At 52.0% G+C, this 19,190-nt stretch overlaps 1 protein-coding gene across 1 annotated transcript in view; it reads right to left on the reverse strand.

Moving 5' to 3' along the window:
* Positions 1-2,576: 2,576 nt before the first annotated feature.
* TAF4 (TATA-box binding protein associated factor 4) overlaps positions 2,577-19,190 on the reverse strand; it is a 63,462-nt gene continuing 46,848 nt past the window's right edge. Inside the window, exons 14-16 of the mRNA XM_036323539.1 lie at positions 19,004-19,060; positions 18,475-18,594; positions 2,577-4,025 (exon numbers count right to left, since the gene is read on the reverse strand). Of these exons, the coding sequence (XP_036179432.1) occupies positions 3,858-4,025; positions 18,475-18,594; positions 19,004-19,060 (345 nt within the window). The 3' untranslated portion in view covers positions 2,577-3,857. The remainder of the gene's footprint in view (positions 4,026-18,474; positions 18,595-19,003; positions 19,061-19,190) is intronic.

Below are 19,190 nucleotides of genomic sequence, written 5' to 3' on the forward strand. Positions count from 1 at the left end.
TGGGCCTGCTGGGAGGGGTGGTGGAGAAGCCCTTCAGTGTGCACCTCCACATCCCTGCCACCCGGCCGTGGCCAGCCCCGTCAAGCCCCACCCATGCCAAGCCACCTCTCTTCCCTTGGCTGCCGAGAGGAAGCGCCTGGCAGCAATGCCAGCCGCTGAGGGGCTCTGGCCATGATGAGACTGAGCCCACTTCACAGGGTCTGTGCCCCGGACCCAGGAGGCCCAGCCTCAGCCGAGGTCTGTTCCTCCAGCTCACCCCAACACCGAACTAAGTGCTGGTGTGTTTCCTGGGTCACTGTGACAGGACATGCTGGGCAGCTGACACAGATCTCTTTTCTCCCAGATCTGGAGGCCTGAAGTCCGAGCCCAGTGTCACTGGGCTGACCCGGGGCCAGGCTCCTTCTGGGAGCACCCACCTGCCTGTTCCAACTTTGTCAGCCCCAGGCCGGGGCTGGGACTGCATCGCCCTGGTCTCTGCCTGTCCTCACGAGGCTTCTCTAACCTCCCTCGCCTCCCTCTTAAGGACACCTGTCACTGGGTTTAGGACCCACAATGGCCTCACCTCAAAACCCTTAACTTACACCCAGAGACCCTTTTTCCAAATAAGGTCATAGCACGGGGCTCTGGGGATTGGGACCTATCTTTTGGGGCCATTTTTCAATCGGCCACAATTGTTGACATTGAAAAATCTAAATTTTAATGCCACTGCCCAGCCTCCTCTGCACCTCTCCCTCCGCCCCCACCAAAATGAGCCTGGGTCTGGGTTCTCTCAGGAGGTCATCTGAGTCTGGGGTCAGGGCTATGGGTGTGGAGAAGCTGCTGGAGAGGAAGCGTGAGGGGCGGGCCTGTGTCCACTGGCCGGATCCCTGGCTTATCCTCAGGAGGGCAGGTGCCGACTCTGACCCCACGTGCCACTCCCTTAGCAGAAAGAGCTTGTCAGCTCCAAGAGGTGACTGGCACTTGCACATCCCCACCCCAGTGCACCCCAACCCCCAATGCTCAAGTCCCTGACCTTGCCACCTGCCCCACCTCCCATGTGTCCTGTGTGCCCAGACTCCTGTGCCTGGCCCTCCTGCCCGGCCCCCATGAGCCTCCATGACCCCCATCCATTGCCCCCAGCTCCCACCCATGTCAAGCCACCTCTCTTCCCTTTCTGCATTCTCCTCCCAGTGTACCCTGCCCCCAGGTAAGCCCAGGTCCTGGGGCCCAGCTGCCATCTGGCTGGCACCTGGTGGCCTCAATGCTGGAGTGCAGTCCCTGCGTGCCCTCGATGGATGCACTAGCCCCAGCCTCCCCCGTGGCCTCCTGGCCATGGCCTCCAGCAATCTCACCTGGGCGAGGTACCCCCGCCACCCAGACACCCCTGCGCTGGGGAGGGGTCCCAAGAGCGCCCCAGAGACCCTGCGCCCGCCCTCTGGACTTGCGCCCAACCCCCCCACACTGCCACTCCTGCCTTCACTACGTCCCAGCCAAGTGTCTTCACACTGGAACACAGCTTTGTTTTTCATTCACATTCATTTACTTCTGCATCTTCAATGAGATGTGTTTGATGTGCAATAAACTGCACATGTGCTTATGGAATGCAGTTCGACAAGTTCTGACGTTCGCACCATGGCCGGCACCAAGCCCCTCCCGACTCCCAGGAAGCACGGCTGTCACAGGTCCCTCGCGTCCCAGGCTGCCTCATGATGACTCTGAGACTCGTGGTGGCTATAAAAAGGGGAGACTCAGACACACAGACGGACACGCACAGGGAGAAAACACCACACAGAGGTGAAGGGGTGATGCTTCCCAAGCCCAGGGCCGTCCGAGATGCCGCAAGCCAGGAGCTGGGGGAGGGGCCTGAAACGGATCGCCTCTCGGACACCCAGCCTGCAGACCTGGACGGCAGATGTCCACTGTGGAAGCCCCACGTGCTGGGCTTGGCTGCACAGCCGCGGCCAGCACAGCAGCTACCGCTCTGAGAGCGGTGGTTTCCAGTGTGACTTGTAAATAAGCCCACATATTGCTGCAGATCCATCCAACCAACTAAACTTAATGTGAGAAGTAGACACCAACTCCAGTTAAGCCAATGACTCGTCACTTATGGCTCAAGAGGCAGTGCACTGCTGTGGATGTGACCCCTGAGCCTTGCAGGGGGTCCTACCTGACCCCTTAGATACACCGGAGGCAGGGCCGCCAGGAGACCCCACCTTCCTCCGTGGTCGTGGGTCCTCATCGGGGCTTGGCCATCCAGGCCTCCCGCACAGGCTCACCAGCAGGGCCCATCACAGGCCTTGCCTGGCCTCACCCAGCTGGGCCCCAGCTCATCTGCAGGGACCAGAGCCCTGCTGCCCACACAGCACAGGGCCATCTGTGTCCCGTGGGGTGGCCCAGACTGAGAGCCCACCAAGGTGTGAGCTCAGCCCTGCCAGGCCTTACTCTGCACCGTGGCGTCCGTCCGTGGAGGTGAGTGAGTGGCTGGGGCTTAGATGCTGGTTCTAACAAGTGGCTCCTAAGTAAGCACCTCAGCAGAGCCAGAGCCGAGTCTCTCGCAGCATCTGAAACTGGAAACTGGGAAAAATAGGCAAAACAAATACAGATAAATTTGTTTTTAATAAAGGAGTTAATTTTCTCTCAACCCTATATAAAACAATAGCAATTAAAAACTTCATTTTTGAAAGTAAAATATTTACATATGAACAAGTAACTGTGCAAAATTTACATGAAAAAATGGAAAGACGGGATTTCCTAAAAGACAAAATAAAAGGTGTAACAGTTCTCAGGTGTCGGTAAAAAATACTGATCTTTCAGCTCCCACTCTGGCGAATCAGTCTACTGCGAGGCTCCCATGGAGAAAGCCAAGTATTTACAGTCATAAAAGTACTATCAATAGACAATTTAATACAATAACCTCTGAAAATATAAAGAACCAATTAGTATATTTGTAATAAAAAAATAGGTACAAAGAAGGGGCTTGCTCTGGGCATCTGTAAAGGGCCCACAGCTCGCACACAGTCTCTTAGCAAAATAATTACAGTTTACAGAGGCGTTTCATGTTATGTGCCAAAATATGTACAATTACTGACAAAATACACCAGCCATTCTCAACACTTGATTCACACTGAGAAAGTCTTTAGATGATTCTTCTCAACTTTGATTTTATTTCATCTAAGTTTTCACTTTTAGCTAAAAAACACAGTGCAAGTAAAATATATTTATGCTGAAAAGGTTTTCATTTCTTTTAACTTTACAGCTTTACAAACTATAGCAAATAAAATGCATTTGTACAGATGCCGGCCACACAGCCAGGAGCCGCCAGGCCGGCTCCGTGAGGCAGGAGAGTGACTCACCCGGAGGCCGTGGTGGGCCGTGTTCCTAGTGCTGAACGGGGAAGGGGGATAAATAGTCTAAAAATCAGTTTGCTTTGCCAACTGACTGATACAAAAATAAAATAAATGAAATGAGGTCATTGGCTTGCAGACACACACCTAGGCAGTAAGTGGGGCTGAACTAAAACCAAATGCACAAATAATGTAAAAGCCGCTGGGAGGCGACATAGGGCAGCTAATCATTTGCTAAACGATTCTGTCAGCTTCTATATATGGCTTGTTTGGCAAGAAGGCCACTCAATCAAAGATGAGTTAGGATTTAGTTATCCGTTAAGAGTGCCCATGGGCCTCTGTTTTCTCTGTTACAGAAACTTGTTTTCTTCCGGACTGAAGAGTTGACTTAGAAACAGGAATATAAAACGGTTCCGTTGCAAAGAGGTGGCTGTTTTTGAAACAATATCCCATTTGCTTGTTACAAAAAGGCGTAATCTGCAAATATATAAAAACGTCCCCAGGCGTCTCTAACGAGATGCCGCAGGTCCTGTGCTACTTAAGGAACGCTTTATAGAGCAACAGTGAATGGCTTGTCTCGCGTTCATTTTCTAAACAAAATATGAGGTCCCTGAGGTTGACCCGCGTGATCCTTTGTCGTGTGAACTGTCGGGGGGTTCCCACGCCGGAGCTGCCGGGGACTGCAGAGCCCGGCCCGGACCCCTGGTGACAAAGGAGAGAGAGCCGAGTTAGTGGTGCACAGGGTAGTCAGAACTCAGGGCAGAAGAAAGGGCAGGGCCAGGTGAGGGCCCCAGGATGGCACGTCTGGGGGCACATCGAGTCTCCCTTAGTGTCCCAAGGAACCCTGACTGTGGAGGAAGCCAGGCTGGGACAGCCCCATCCGAGAGGCCCACTCCTTGAGCTGAAGTGCTTTATGAGTCCCCACAGGGTGGGGCAAGGCAGGGGCAGGAACCCACACCAACCTGCAGGGCCGCACCCCAGAACACTAGCCCCAAGCTCCCCAGAGCTCACTCTCCGAGCCCTGTGGCCTAAGGAGGGAAGAGGTGGTGGCTCCTGCCCAAGGGCACAGCAGAGCGGCTCCTGGGCTTGTGGTGAATGTCCCCAATCTCCACGCATCTGGGGGCTCAGGCGGGGCCGATGCCTGGGGCCAGAGTATCATCCCCCCTTCACTGACAGAGGCACATTCCTGACGCGACAAGGTCTGGAACTGGTCGGGCTGGTGGTCAGCTGGCTGGGCTGCAGCACTCCGTGGTCACTTGGACAAGGGTGGGACTCCCTGCTGGTCTGAGCGGATGCAGCCTGCACCCTGGGCACCCGGCATGGGTCTGAGTCTCTGGCACTTGTAGAGACGGAGTCTGGGGGTCCTCCCAGAAGCACTTTGTAGGCCCAGCAGCAGCAGTATCCGTGGTCTCAGCACATCCATCGCTTCCATCGCACACTCAGGCACAAACCACACAACTCCCACTGCACGGCTCTCGTGTCTCCAAGTGGAGTGGAAACTAAGTCTCTGAGTCTGATGGTTAAAGTTGCTCGTGTATAGTTCAAGTGCAAAATCACCATGGCCTTTTTACAGCATTTTCTCCAGGTTTAAGGTGGGAGCAGAGGGGCGAGGCCGCAGCACTGCAGGCGGCCAGCAGGTGGCAGGTGAGGCCATGCCTGGTCCCCCTACCTGAAGCTCATTCCCCAGGGGACCTGGTGGTCCCAGGCATCTCAGGCACATCTTCCACCAATAAATTACATTGTCTGTGCACCCCCTTAGGCCCCCCAACAGCTCCCAGCCCCGCAGCCCTTCCATGACTGCTTTTCCTTGTCAGAAAGAACTACCCAATGGAGTGGTTCATGTAAGAGCCAAACAGCGCTCCTGAAAAGGCTGTGCTGACAACACAGCTTAGAGGAGGCAACAGGTCAGCCCGCAGAGCAGAGGCCAGTGTCAGGCAGGAAAGCTGGGAGGCTCTCGGACAGTGGCCTCTCCCCCACCTGAGCTCACGGAGGCAGGAGTGTGTCACTCGGAGGAACAAAGGCACCACCTACATCACGGACCATGTGTCTCTGACACACACTATCAACCTGGACCATGTTTGTGTTTCTGCTTTCAGAACAGCTGAGCGGCTAAAACTGTTAAAAGTCAGAAATCAACATGAGCAATATTTTCTAAAAACCAAAACAAATGAACAAACAAAATAGCAACAGTCATGGGCAGAGACAAACTGATGATGGCCAAGGGGTGGGAGCAGGTGAGACCGAGGAAGGTAACTAGGGCTGCAAACTCCCAGTTACGGAGCAGGCCACGGGGACGTGACCTGTGTGCTCGGCGACAGCCGTATCACTGGGCTCCCTTGTAATGCATATAGATAAGCAAGCCACTGTGTATGCCTGGAACTAATACAATGTGTAAGTCAATTGTATTTCTTTTCAAAAAAAGACAAATACTTTAATGCAATATTTTTTTGGAAATCAAAACTGTTACAAAAAAATCCCGATGGGCAAGCACCCACAGGGCCCATGGGTGTGGCCGCACACCTCCAGCCAGGGCTCTGAGGTCAAAGAACACAGGAAAACAGCACTTCTCCTGCTTCTGTTGACTTTTATAAAAACCCGGTGTCAAGGCACCCTCCCTGAGGCTCAGATTCCTTCTAGTTACAGGGGAGGGGAGCTACTTTCCTCCTGCTCCCCGATCGGAGGGCAGTGTTCAGGTCACACTACGGCACCTGGCTCCGAAGGAGGGCCCGGCCTTGGGGGGAAAGGACCTGAGGGAGAACCCTGGCCTGGACGTCAGGACGGCCCGGCCCTGCGGCCAAGGGACCCCCAGGACCTCAGATAAAGAGATCTGTTCCTAGCTTAGGCGGAGGGACCCTGGACATAACTCAAGTGTGTGAGAGTGAAGGGGGACTGAGTGGGGACAAGTTAAGGTCCTGCAAGACGAGAATGTCACCATCAAAGGACAGGTGAGCCCTCCCCTCAGTCTAACCAAACAAAAAACCTGCCCAGCTACCCCGACTTTGAGATGCTGCCAGAAGAGGGAGCCGTCCGCCCATTCATCTTGTAAAACACCAAACAAGAGCAGCCTCGCAAGGCCCTGAAGAACCGCTGCAAAAATCAGAGCACACGACCCCACACGGTCAGAGGCAAACTGTCTGGAAACACAAGAAAACTAGGAGGTCCCTTTCAACAATAAACAATATAGATGTAAGCATCTGAGAATAGGAAAACCACCTTAAATCAAAAACTCAAAAATTAGGGAAGAAACAAATCTAAAACCAACAGAAACAAATTTAAAACCAGGAGAGTTAATTAAACACAAGAAAAGAAATGGAAAAAGTCCTAGCTGGTTTGGCTCAGTGGATAGAGCATTGGCTTGTGGACCTAAGGGTCCTGGGTTTGATTCTGGCCAAGGGCATGTACCTCAGTTGCAGGCTCCTCCCCGGCCAGGGCCCTAGTCAGGGCTTGTGCAGGAGGCAACCAATCGACGTATTTCTCTCACATCGATGTTTCTCTCTGTCTTTCCCTCTCTCTAACAATCAATGGAAAAATATCCTCGGGTCAGGATTTTTTTTTAATGGACAGAAAAGACAAAAGTAGCTCCGAAATGAGTAAATTCACTGCAAAGTGTACAGGGGAGAACAGACAAATAAAAGTGTAGAAAAGCAGGAAAGGAGGTGAGGAAAATGAAAAGGGTCGGGAAAAAGGGCAGGGGAAGTGGGAGCTCTGAAGAGGGCAGGCAGATCAGCACTAGGACTTGAACTACAATCCAAGCAAACCCTCCAGGACAGACAAAGAGCAACACCCCACACTGAAAGGGCCCGGGAAAATTAACCACAACAACTCACTGCTGTGACCTCCTAGCACTTAGTTTCGGAGTCAAAGCTCAGTCCTCTGGTAGAAAGAGAAAACAAACTCTGAAGACAAGAGAGTTAGCCTGGCATCAGGCTTCTCACAGCCCACGTGCACAGCCAGGCGGCCACGGAGCTGCACTGGGCCTGAGAGGAAGCAGGGCCCAGCACTCCTAGCCAGCTTGCCCTCCTCCATCCCCGGCCAAAGCAAGCCCCTTTCAGCGTACAAACATGGAGCCCGTGCCCCAAGGCCACATGCAGACTCTGTTACAGGACGGCACCATCCTGACAGGTGACAGACAGCACATCACAGACAGTGGAAATGAGCGCCTGGGATACAAGAATGTGCAGCAACACCAAAGGAAGGATGAGGCGGGAGGGCGAGTGACAAGTGTCCTATGCTGTGACAGAGGGGAACTGGTGTGACACAGAAGAGGAGGGGAGAGAACGGGATAGGCTGAGTTCATTGACGACCGACAGCCAACAGGTGAGGCTGAAGGTCAAGAAAAATGAATAAGCTGAATAGTAAACAGGTAAGTGAAAACCAGGGGAATAAACACTAAGAAAGATTTAAGTGCCAAAGTAACCGCTGGAATACAGCTGCAGACGGGAAGGAGGAAGGGACCCCGGGACACACAGTCCTGAGCGGAAACGAGGAGGCAGGTGGGGGACCAGCACCTGCGTGTGTACAGCTCAGACTGTCAGGCACGGCAACGCTTCACCTGAAAACAAGCCATGAAAATCAGCCCAGATGTGGGAGCCCCACGGACACCGACGGCAGCCAGAGAAGGTCTCGCATGCCAGCGGGCACAGCCCTGGGAGGGCGAGCCCATCTGAGTAACTTCAGAGTGAGGGCTGGGCCTGACGCTGTGAGACCAAACAGAACAAGGACCACGACAACCTACATTCCCAACGGGGCATCTCACAGGGCTGCGCAACTCTGAACCCTTTACCTGCCCGTTAGGACGGAACAGCCAGTCAGCCCAGAGGAAGGAGGGGCTGCTGGGAGGAGCCTGTGACCTCAGACTGACCCTGAGGTGCAAGTACAAATCCACTGCGTTCAGTCTAGGTGTACGTGGGCAGGATCAACACAACACAGACGAGTGTGTGCATGCGGAAGCCGCGGGGGCTGAAAGCAGCACATCCCAGGAACAGGAGCTCCCGGGGCCCAGGTCCTGATCCCCAAACATGGCCCTCCAATAAAATGAACAGGGCTCCTTGAAGAAATAGCTGATCTCTTAGTCATGGCCGGAAAAGTAAAATAAGCGTGGAACAGTTTGTAGTGTGAGAAAGAAAACCTTTAAAAAGTGATGAGTCGTGTTGAAGGACACAGGAGCCAACCTGAAGGAGGTCACCATGAGTGACTGATGAAGAGACCCAGGACAGCAGTGCAGTCCCGTGTCTCCCACAGACAGCAGTGCAGTCCCGTGTCTCCCACAGACAGCAGTGCAGTCCCGTGTCTCCCACAGACAGCAGTTCAGTCCCGTGTCTCCCAGGACGGCAGTGCAGTCCCGTGTCTCCCACACACAGCAGTGCAGTCCCGTGTCTCCCACACACAGCAGTGCAGTCCCGTGTCTCCCACACACAGCAGTGCAGTCCCGTGTCTCCCACACACAGCAGTTCAGTCCCGTGTCTCCCAGGACGGCAGTGCAGTCCCGTGTCTCCCACACACAGCAGTGCAGTCCCGTGTCTCCCAGGACAGCAGTGCAGTCCCGTGTCTCCCACACACAGCAGTGCAGTCCCGTGTCTCCCAGGACAGCAGTGCAGTCCCGTGTCTCCCACACACAGCAGTGCAGTCCCGTGTCTCCCACACACAGCAGTGCAGTCCCGTGTCTCCCACACACAGCAGTGCAGTCCCGTGTCTCCCACACACAGCAGTGCAGTCCCGTGTCTCCCACACACAGCAGTGCAGCCCCGTGTCTCCCACACACAGCAGTGCAGTCCCATGTCTCCCAGGACAGCAGTGCAGTCCCGTGTCTCCCACACACAGCAGTGCAGTCCCGTGTCTCCCACACACAGCAGTGCAGTCCCGTGTCTCCCACACACAGCAGTGCAGTCCCGTGTCTCCCAGGACAGCAGTCACAAAGGGACAGGCAGGAACTTGACAGCGAGGCCCCTGCAGCCCCACATGGACCAAGTGTACCATTACCACCAGCACTGGGGCCTCCGCAGTGACAGGCTGGGAAGGACACAGCACCCCTTCTGCAACAGCCCGGCAAAATTATATAACCTGGGTTTAACCACAAGGAAGCATACTACCGGCCCAAATTAAGGGACATTACCAAATAACCAACTCATACCCTTCAAAAGCGCCAGGATCAGAAAGGACAGGAAAGACTGAGGACTGTCACAGATAGGAAGAGACCAAGGAGAGTGAGGAACAAACGCCACAAGGACCTGCAGCGGGAGAGGACATTGGTGGAAATGGGAAAAAAACCAAACCCAGAGGAAAAAGTTGCAAGAGATACATCTGATAAAGAACTGTTATCCACAATATACGAACAACTCTGAACATTCAATAAGAAAACAAACAACCAGATTAAAAATGGGCCCAGACCTTCCCAGACCCCTCACCAAATAGATACACAGATGACGGGTAAGCAAATGAAAAGATGCTCCGCGTCCTCGTCATCAGGGAAATGGAAATGAAACAATGAGATTCCACTGCACACCTATCAGAGCGGCCAAAACCCAGAGCACTGACCACACCAAGTGCCGGCGAGGACGGGAGCAGCGGGAGCCCCCTCACTGCTGGTGGGAAGGCAGGGGCGCAGCCACTTTGGAAGACAGCTGGGTGGTCTCTTACCAAACTGAACAGACTCGTGGGACCCAGCAGTCACGCTCCCTGCTATTTACCCAAAGGAGCTGAAAGCTGATGTCCACACAAAACCTGCCCACCGACGTTTACAGCAGCTTTGTTCTTGATTGACAGGACGGGAAGCAGCCCAGGCGTCCTTCCGCAGGTGGGTGGGTGAATCACCGTGGTCCACCCAAACGGGGATATTATTTAGCACCGAAAAAAATAAGCTGTTAGGCCATGAAGAGACACAGAAGAACATGAAATGCATGACTAAATGACAGAAACCAATTGAAAAGGCTACAGGCTGTGTGACTCCAGCTGTGCAGACAGTGAAGATCAGTGGTGGCCAGGGGCTGGAGGGAGGGATGGAAAAGGGGGGCACAGAGGATTTTAGGTCCGTGAAATTACTCTGTGTGGTACTATGATGGTGGGCACATGTCGTAACACATTTGTTCAGACCCACAGAACCTACAGCCCCGAGAGGGACCCCAGTGCACACCGTGGGCTCTGGGTGCTGATGTCAATGCAGGGTCACTGACTGTTACAAATGCCCCGTCAGGTGGGCTGTGAATAGGGGGGCAGGGGCTACAGGGAACTCTCTGTACTTTCCTCTCAATTTTGCTGTGAACCTAAAACCACTTTAGAAAAAGCTTATTAATTTAAACAATTAAATTCTGAAAAACAAAATAGAGTCCTCAGTGAACAGTATAATACCAATGACACAGTAGGGAATGCTGGGTGACAGATATACAAAAACTCTCGCCCTACCCAGTTTGGCTCAGTGGATAGAGTGTTGGCCTGCGGACTGAAGGGTCCCAGGTTCGATGCCGGTCAAGGGCACATGCCTGGGTTGCAGGCTCAGTCCCCAGGGGGGGCGTGCAGGAGGCAACTGATCAATGCTTCTCTCTCATCATTGATGCTTCTATCTCTCTCTCCCTCTCCCTTCCTCTCTAAAATCAATAAAAATATATTTAAAAACAAAATAATCCAAAACTTTGAAAAAAACTTCCCAAAGTTTCTGCAACTTTTCTATGTGTGTAAAAATTAGTTCAAAATAAAAACTATTTTAAAAAAAATACCCTGAGGAAATAATCTTAAACTTGGGAATAAAAAGACAAGAGACTGAGCACCATCTCTAATAGAGAGGCAGAGAGAGGACTTAAAATTCTGGGCTTGGTGTTGACCATCGCACGTATAACACAACTTTTTCTGAAGTCCAAACGGGCAATGCCGACACTGCGGGGAGGCCCCCAGGCGTCCTTGGTGACAAGCTTCCCACCCGCTCATCTGGCTCCCCGTCCTCAGGCCGTTCTCCTCCACCCTCGCCCGCGCCCCCACCCATGTGGAAGCACTGTGCCTTGTCTGTCCTTTAGAGTTTTTCTGGATATTTCACCACCTAAGTCAAAACACTCTTCCGGGGAACCTGCCCTCCCATCCTCGCACAGGGACCAGAGCCACTGACATGGCCGGGAAATCAGTTTCATAAGCAAAACACCGCACACACTGAGAACAACAGAAACTAAGTTTCCACCAGGAGGGGCATAGGCCAGGGCAGCGTGCTGGAGAGAGGCCCCGGGGTACCCAACCCAGTCTCCATTTCGACATCAACACTGAGCTGGCTTCAGATACTGAAAGGGGCACGCGTGACACACAGCACACACACACACACACACACACACACACACACACGATATGCCCATGAACGCACACACGCTTGCACACATGCACACACGACACGCAGTACACACACACGTAAGCACATGCAGGCACACGCACAACACTCAGCATGCACATACGCTCACACACGTATGCACAGGCGCCGCCCTGAAAGGAACCAGGACTCTGGACCAGCTGCTGGCGGGGTGCCCGGAGCCCTTGCGCCAGTAGAAATGGGACGCCTGAGGAATAAGGCGACATTTCAAAAGGATATAGAGAGCAGCTTGAAGAAGCCTCCACTGACCATCTAGAAATAACGAGAGGATTGATTACCACCCACTGAGAGCAAAGGAATCTGCCAGTCCGCGCGCATGGTGAACAGATGGGGATGAAGGGATAAGGGAGAAGGTGAAGCTCTTCTTACAGGAGAGAAGCTAATGATGGAGAAGGTGTGACAACAGACAACCCCAATTGGCACCTGTGGTGTCGGTGTGCAGGTGGCAGTTGTGAGGGTGCTAAGGCTAGAGGTCTGGTGGGAAGGAGGGCTGCACAGCCTGCAACATCTCCTCACTAAGGACTGATCTCTCTGAGGGCGCAGCATGAGTGTACACAGGAGTGACCTGACAGACGCCAGCTGAACCAGATGGCATCGAGGTCACCAGGTCAACATGGGGGCCTACTGACTGATGACCACAGCAGAGAACCAGTGATCCTGAGCCCAAGGCCTGACCTCTAACCCTGTCCCACATAGGGACACTCAGAAGAGACTAACAAGGCATGTGAACTGGACCAAAGAGAAAAGGAGAAAAATGCTGCCAGGACAGGTTGCGAAATGTGACCAGTCTGAGGACTGGCCGGTGGCCGGATCCGTGCTGACCCCCCCATGACAAGGTTGGATAGGCAGCATTGATGCACGTGGGGATGACAGAACAACATATCAGAAACATTGTGTGGGTGTGTACATATGGAGAACAATCCTACCTAATGAAAGAGAAACGTAATTAGCCGTACGTCCGCTACCCTTCCCATTGGCTAATCAGGGTGATATGCTAATTAACTGCCAGCCAAGATGGCGGCCGGCAGCCAGGCAGCTTGAAACTAACATGAGGCTTGCTTACTTCAGTGACGGAGGACTCCAACGTTCCCCGCCTGCCGCTGCCGGCCTCTGAGCCTGCAGTCTGAAACATTGTAACAAATATAGAAGATAAACAAAACCCCAGACCAGCTTTCAGTGAGCCTGGATCTCAGAGCTGGAGTTGACACAGTGTCTCGATTATAGAACCCAGCAGAGGCCTCAGAGCTGGAGCCAGAGCTAAAGCTGGCCCAGAATAAAAAAAGAAAAAGAAAAACAGGAGCAGTTGGGAGCTTCAGTCACCCACGAGCCTGAAAACAGCCCTCAGCCCCTCACCCAGACTGGCCAGGCACCCCAGTGGGGACCCCCACCCTGAAGGGTGTGTGACCAGCTGCAAACAGCCATCATCCCCTCATCCAGGCTGGCCAGGCACCCCAGTGGGGAGGACCCCCACCCTGGTCCAGGACACCCTTCAGGGCAAACCAGCCAGTCCCACCCATGCACCAGGCCTCTATCCTATATAGTAAAAGGGTAATATGCCTCCCAGCACCAGGATCAGCAGAGCCATGAGGCCTCCCAGCACCGGGATCAGCGTGACAGGGGGCAGCGCCCAAACCCCCTGATCGCTCTGCGGCTCTGTGTGTGACAGGGGGCGGGGCCACAACCTCCCTATCCGCCCTGCTCTGTTCGTGACAGGGGAAGGTGCCCCAACCTTCTGATCAGCCCTGCTCTGTGCGTGACAGGGGGGAGTTCCGGAACCCCCTGATCACCCTGCAGCTCTGTGTGTGACAGGGTGCAGCGCCCCAAACCCCCCAACCCCCCATGGGCCCTGCTCTGTGTGTGACAGGGTAGAGCCATAACCTCCTCATCGGCCCTGCCCTGAGTGTGAGAGTGGCAGCGCCCCAACCCCCTGATCGGCCCTGCTCTGTGGGTGATAGAGGGCGGTGCCCCAACCCCCTGATCCACCCTGCTCTGTGTGTGACAGGGGATGGTGCCCCAACTCCCCTATCGGCCCTATTCTGTGAGTGACGGGGGATGCTCCCAAACCCCCTGATGGGCCCTGCTCTGTGCGTGACAGGGGGGAGCTCCCCAACCCCCCCGATGGGCCCTGCTCTGTGCATGACAGGGGGGAGCTCCCCAACCCCCTGATCGACCCTGCTCTGTGTGTGACAGGGTAAGGAGCCCCAACCCCCCTGATGGGCCCTGCTCTGTGCGTGACAGGGGGTGGCGCTGCAACCTCCCCATCGACCCTGCCTTGAGTGTGACAGGGGGCGGTGCCCCAACCCCCCAACTGGCCCTACCCTGAGCGTGACTGAGGGTGGCATTGCAACCTCCCAATCCGCCCTGCTCTGTGAATGACAGGGGGCGGCGCCCCAACTCCCCAATCGGCCCTGCTCTGAGCCCAACCAGGGGCTGCACCTAGGGATTGGGCCTGCCCTCTGCCACCCGGGAGCAGGCCTAAGCCAGCAGGTCGTTATCTCCCGAGGGGTCCCAGACTGCGAGAGGGCACAGGCCAGGCTGAGGGACCCCCCTTCCCCCCTGAGTGCACAAATTTTTGTGCACCGGGCCTCTAGTACAATAATAAAAGAAGAAACTCGGTGTTTCGTGTACTCACAACTATAAACCTACTTCTGCCCCATTCTGTGAGTGTGCAATACTATATATATAATACACAAATGCACATACACACAGACATGGGGGTGGGGGAGACAGGGCAAAGAAGAAAATGTGATAAGTGTTCAGAATGAAAAATCTGAATGAAGGGTGTTCTTTGTACTAGGCCTAAAATTCTTCTGTAGGTTTGAAACTATTTTAAAATAAAAACACTCTGAAAGAAGTTCATCAACATATCCAAGGGAGATGATAACAGGGGCAGCATTTTTAGCATCTTGCCAAAGGCCCATCTATATAGATAAAAGCCTAAGCAACCGTTCGACCGTTTGACCGGTAGCTATGACACGCACTGACCACCAGGGGGCAGATGCTCAACGCACAGGCATGGAAACATGGAACAGACTGATGAATCTCAGAGGGAAGGGGAGAAGGGGGAGGGCGGGAAGAGATTAACCAAAGATCTTATATGCATACTAGAGGCCCAGTGCACAGATTCATGCACTGGTGGGGTCCCTCGGCCTGGCCTGTGGGAATCGGGCCAAATCCGTGCCCCAGGCCTCCAACATCCCCCTAGGGGTCCCGGATTGCAAGAGGGCACAGGCCAGACCGAGGGAACCCACCGGTGCACGAATCCGTGCACCGGGTCTCTAGTAGCATATAAAACCCAGAACAGCCAGCAGACACTCTTGAGAACAAAGCCAGTGAAGGTGAACCACAGCAGTCACACACCTCAATGGTATTGTCAAACGGTGCAGGGCAAGTTGGAAAAAGGCCACCAGCACCACCAAGTCTGCAACCCAGGGGCCAGCAGGCCTTCAATGGAAGAGCAATGGCTCATTCAAGAGCAGGAGCTAAACCTGGGAGGCTCTGTCTCCTCACACAGCAGCCCAGTGCTGGGAAGCCTTACAGGACTGGCCAGGCTCCCGGTCAGGAAATCAAGCTGAGCAGGAGGGGCAGTGGGAACAGAGAAAGGTGCAGAAAGATAGGGTGGGGAGCTGAGCCATGGACTCTCAGAACATGAGCACCCACACTTGTATCACCATGGAAACAACCCAATCAAGTCACAAACTTCCCTCAAACCACACTGCCTCCTAAAAGTTCAAGAAAACAAATTCACAAAAGTGAGCAACTGAAAGCATCGGCATCAAATCCCATACAAGACACTACAGGGAAAAGGAGAAAAAGGAGCAAGATAACATCCCTACAGACGACAAAAAACAGATGAAAACTGTAATGTGCTGATTCAGAACAAACTCAAGACATTACGGAAATAATGACAAGCATGAAACAACAAAAATCAGAACTGACAAAACAGAGATGAGGCGACAAAACCAAGAATTAGAAATTAGAAACAAAATTTCATTTGAGAAATGAAGACTAAACTAAAAAGAACACAAGAGCAAAGAAGCACAACAAATAACACCTTAAGAAGAAATTAGAAAGGTGAAAAAATGAAGAGTATAACTTAAAAAAAATAGATTGAAAATATTCAAGCAAAGAAGGTACAACATAGAGTAATGGGAATCTCTGAAAAGGAAAACAAAATAGAAAGGCACCATTAAAGAAAGTGTTTCTGAATGAAGGAAGAGCTGATGCTGCATGCTAAAAGGACATACCGACACTGAAAAGGCCAATCCAGTGTAACCAACTCCATGTAAACGAAAGGCTTAAAGAAAAGAATTCTCTGGGCATCTTTGGGAAAAAAGAACATGATACACATGAGAAATGCAGTATCATCAGACCTGGACAGCACTTTCTCCTAGAAACCAGTATCTGGAGTGACACATGTAAGGTTCTCAAGGAAAGAAATGTGAGCCAAGGATTTATGGCTGCCAGACTGACCTTCAAATGGAAAAGGCAGTTATCAAGATGCGACAACTTGGGAAACGGTGTCTCCATGAACCATTCCAAAAAAGTCTGGTAGAGTGAGATTCAGAAAAACAAAATGACAAAACCGATGTCAGCATAGAAACTAGTCATCAGTATCAAATACACAGTTTCTTCCTCAACTGAGAGTAAAGGAGCTACAGGGAGAGGGCAGACCAGGGAAGCACTACAGTGCAGTACTTCTGTGGTGAGCCACAACCCTCCACTCTCCTGGCACCCAGGAGTCAAGACCCACCCTCTCACCCTCCAAAAACCTAAAACCAACCTGGCGGGGGAGGCAGAGCTTGCAGGTGAGTCTGCTAGGTCAGAGGGGCTTCTGAGACCCCGTGAGCTTCCTACAGACCCTTTCCAACACCAAAGTGAAAACCAGCCAAGTAGCAGGACTTCCTGCTGAAACATGAACAACGCTCTTCAGAGGAAGACAAAATCCAGAGTCAACCAGCACGTCAGGCACAATAGCCAGCACTTGATCAACAATCACTAAACACACAGAGAAACAGGAAGTATGACCTTCAGTTGGGGAAAAAGGCAACCTGAGATGAGCCTGAGACAGCACAGATGTTAGACATGACAAAGATATCAAACAGCTTTCACAGACAGAATGAAAGAAAAATGGGAAAATATGGTTGCACAAGGGGCAACGGGGAAGCTCAGCCAAGAATTAGAAACCATAGAGACCTAAGTGAAAACCCTCCAACTTCAGAATACGTGAGCAATGAAAATTTCACTGAAGGGGCTTGCTTCACAGCTGCCTGGAGATGTGGTTGGGGAACTTGAGGATAAGTCACTAGAAATTATCTAGTCTGAAAAAAAGGTGGAATGTACATGTAACTGGGAGTTCCAGGGGAAAAAAGACGACAGAAAAGAATTTTGAAGAAATAAAAGCCAAGATATTCCAAATTTGAGGGAAAATACTCTCCTAGAGATCTAAGAACTCCAAGCAGGTTAAGTCTCAACAGAACTGAGTCTGAACACAACACAGACAAACTTCTGACTATCTAAAAAAAAAAAATAAAGGCAGAGAAGTGAGACGTACAGGCAACAGGGACCTGGAAGACAGTGAAACAACAGCTTAAAGAAGTAGGAGGATGGTTACACACCTGTGGTTGTTCCTAGTTTAGAATAGGTGTGCAGTTCGGCAAAGCACTCGATTTAATCTCCCTTCTTTTGTGAGCTGGTCAAGAAACCACGGCACTGGGACATTCCTTAGAAAGGAAGGAACCAGTGGTGCAACAGAGGGATCCGAAGAACAGGGAAAACGTCAGGGATGGCTAATTCCTGGATTCACTTATCCCTTTAGTCTGTTGTTCTATAAAATTAAATGACGTATATCTGGTTTTGCTTGGCTTATTCAAGAATGTAGGAGAAATTAAATCTTAAATTTTAGCTGAAGCCGGTCTGGCTCAGTGGATAGAGCGTCGGCCTGCGGACTGAAGGGTCCCAGGTTCGATTCCGGTCAGGGGCATGTGCCTGGGTTGCGGGCACATCCCCAGTGGGAGATGTGCAGGAGGCGGCTGATCGATGTTTCTCTCCCATCGATGTTTCTGACTCTCTGTCTCTCTCCCTTCCTCTCTGTAAAAAAATCAATAAAATATATTTTTTAAAAAATCTTAAATTTTAAGAAGAGTTGAAAGAAAAAAACAGACTGTTAACCCAGGATTTCATACTTAGAGAAAACATTGTTTGAAACAGAAAAATACAACCATTTTCAGGATTCAAAAGCAAGGCCTCCACCGCCAGCCGCTACCCTATAATGACCAGGTAAGTGCTGCACTAGAACGGGCCTCAGGAGGGCACGGAGAACACCGGGAACAGTAGAGAAGTAGGGACAAATCAGAGATGACATTTTCTCTTCCTGTAATTGAGCTTAAAAACAACTGACAATTTAAAGCAAAATTAGCGTTCTTTAAGGTTCGATCTCTAACTATATATGAAGATATGCCAACAAACAAAGCAGGAAACTGACATGGCGCCGGGAATGACCGTCCCCTATGCTGATCCCTGTCCCGTCCAGTAGAAACAGTTCTCCTGTGAAGGCCCTTCCCCTGACAGTTATAATCGCCCATATTCTTTTCAAAGCCAGTCTCATCTCATTGTATTAAACCATGCAACTAAACTTCTTATGGAAAGAACTCGTCCCCTGTGATGTTCACAAATAAATCGATTTTAATGTAAAGTGTCAACCACGCATGTGAGAACGCCCATTCTCCTACATGAGTCTGACTACCCGAGGGGTGAGCTTCCAGGTGCCCCACGGCCCCCTCAAGCCCCCACCTCCACAAGCTGCTGTACCTCTGTCCCGGAGCCCGGTCCCGGGGAGTCCACTTTCCGCTTCTTGCGGGGCCCGATGGCTGCCAGCGCGGTGAGATTGGCGTCACGCTGCCTCATCTGCGCCAGCTCCTGCTGCTGCATCTGTGTGAAGAGGAAACAAGGATGGTCACCTCATGCGTGTTTCCTGCTCTCAACAAAGTGATTCACAGACAAGGGATTGGCATAAATTTTCTAAATTAAAATTATGTTCATGTTTGGACCGTTTTTTGAACAGAAAGCATATTTTGCAATCAGAAAAACAACAAACCAAGTGGCGCTCATCGCACAAAGCTCAGGACAAATTTACAAGTACAGACGGAACGCACCGGTGAGAAAGTGCACTAGCTCTGAAGTGGGCAGTCAGCTCCGAGACGCCTGGGCAAGCACTTCACGCGTCTCCAGAAATGCTGCCTCGCCAACGCCATCACTAACCCACTCCCCACGCACGTTTCGGGGGACGGGGACAGGTCCCAGCAGCTGAGAAGGCTCTCCCACCCCAAGAGCCCCTCACCTCTTTCGCCTTCTGTTTCAGCCTTAATTGTTCTGGATCCTCTTGTCTGGAGCGAGACTATTTTTCAAAGAGGGAAAGAAGAAAGATACACTATGACCTAAATGCTCACGACATGGCAACACCGAAGTCGTGACAGGAGGCACACTGTTTAAATGCTGAAAGCCAAAAGATGAAAATCTGTGTTGCA

The sequence above is a fragment of the Myotis myotis genome, unplaced genomic scaffold (genome assembly GCF_014108235.1).
Source record: "Myotis myotis isolate mMyoMyo1 unplaced genomic scaffold, mMyoMyo1.p scaffold_m19_p_9, whole genome shotgun sequence".
Lineage (NCBI taxonomy): Eukaryota > Metazoa > Chordata > Mammalia > Chiroptera > Vespertilionidae > Myotis > Myotis myotis.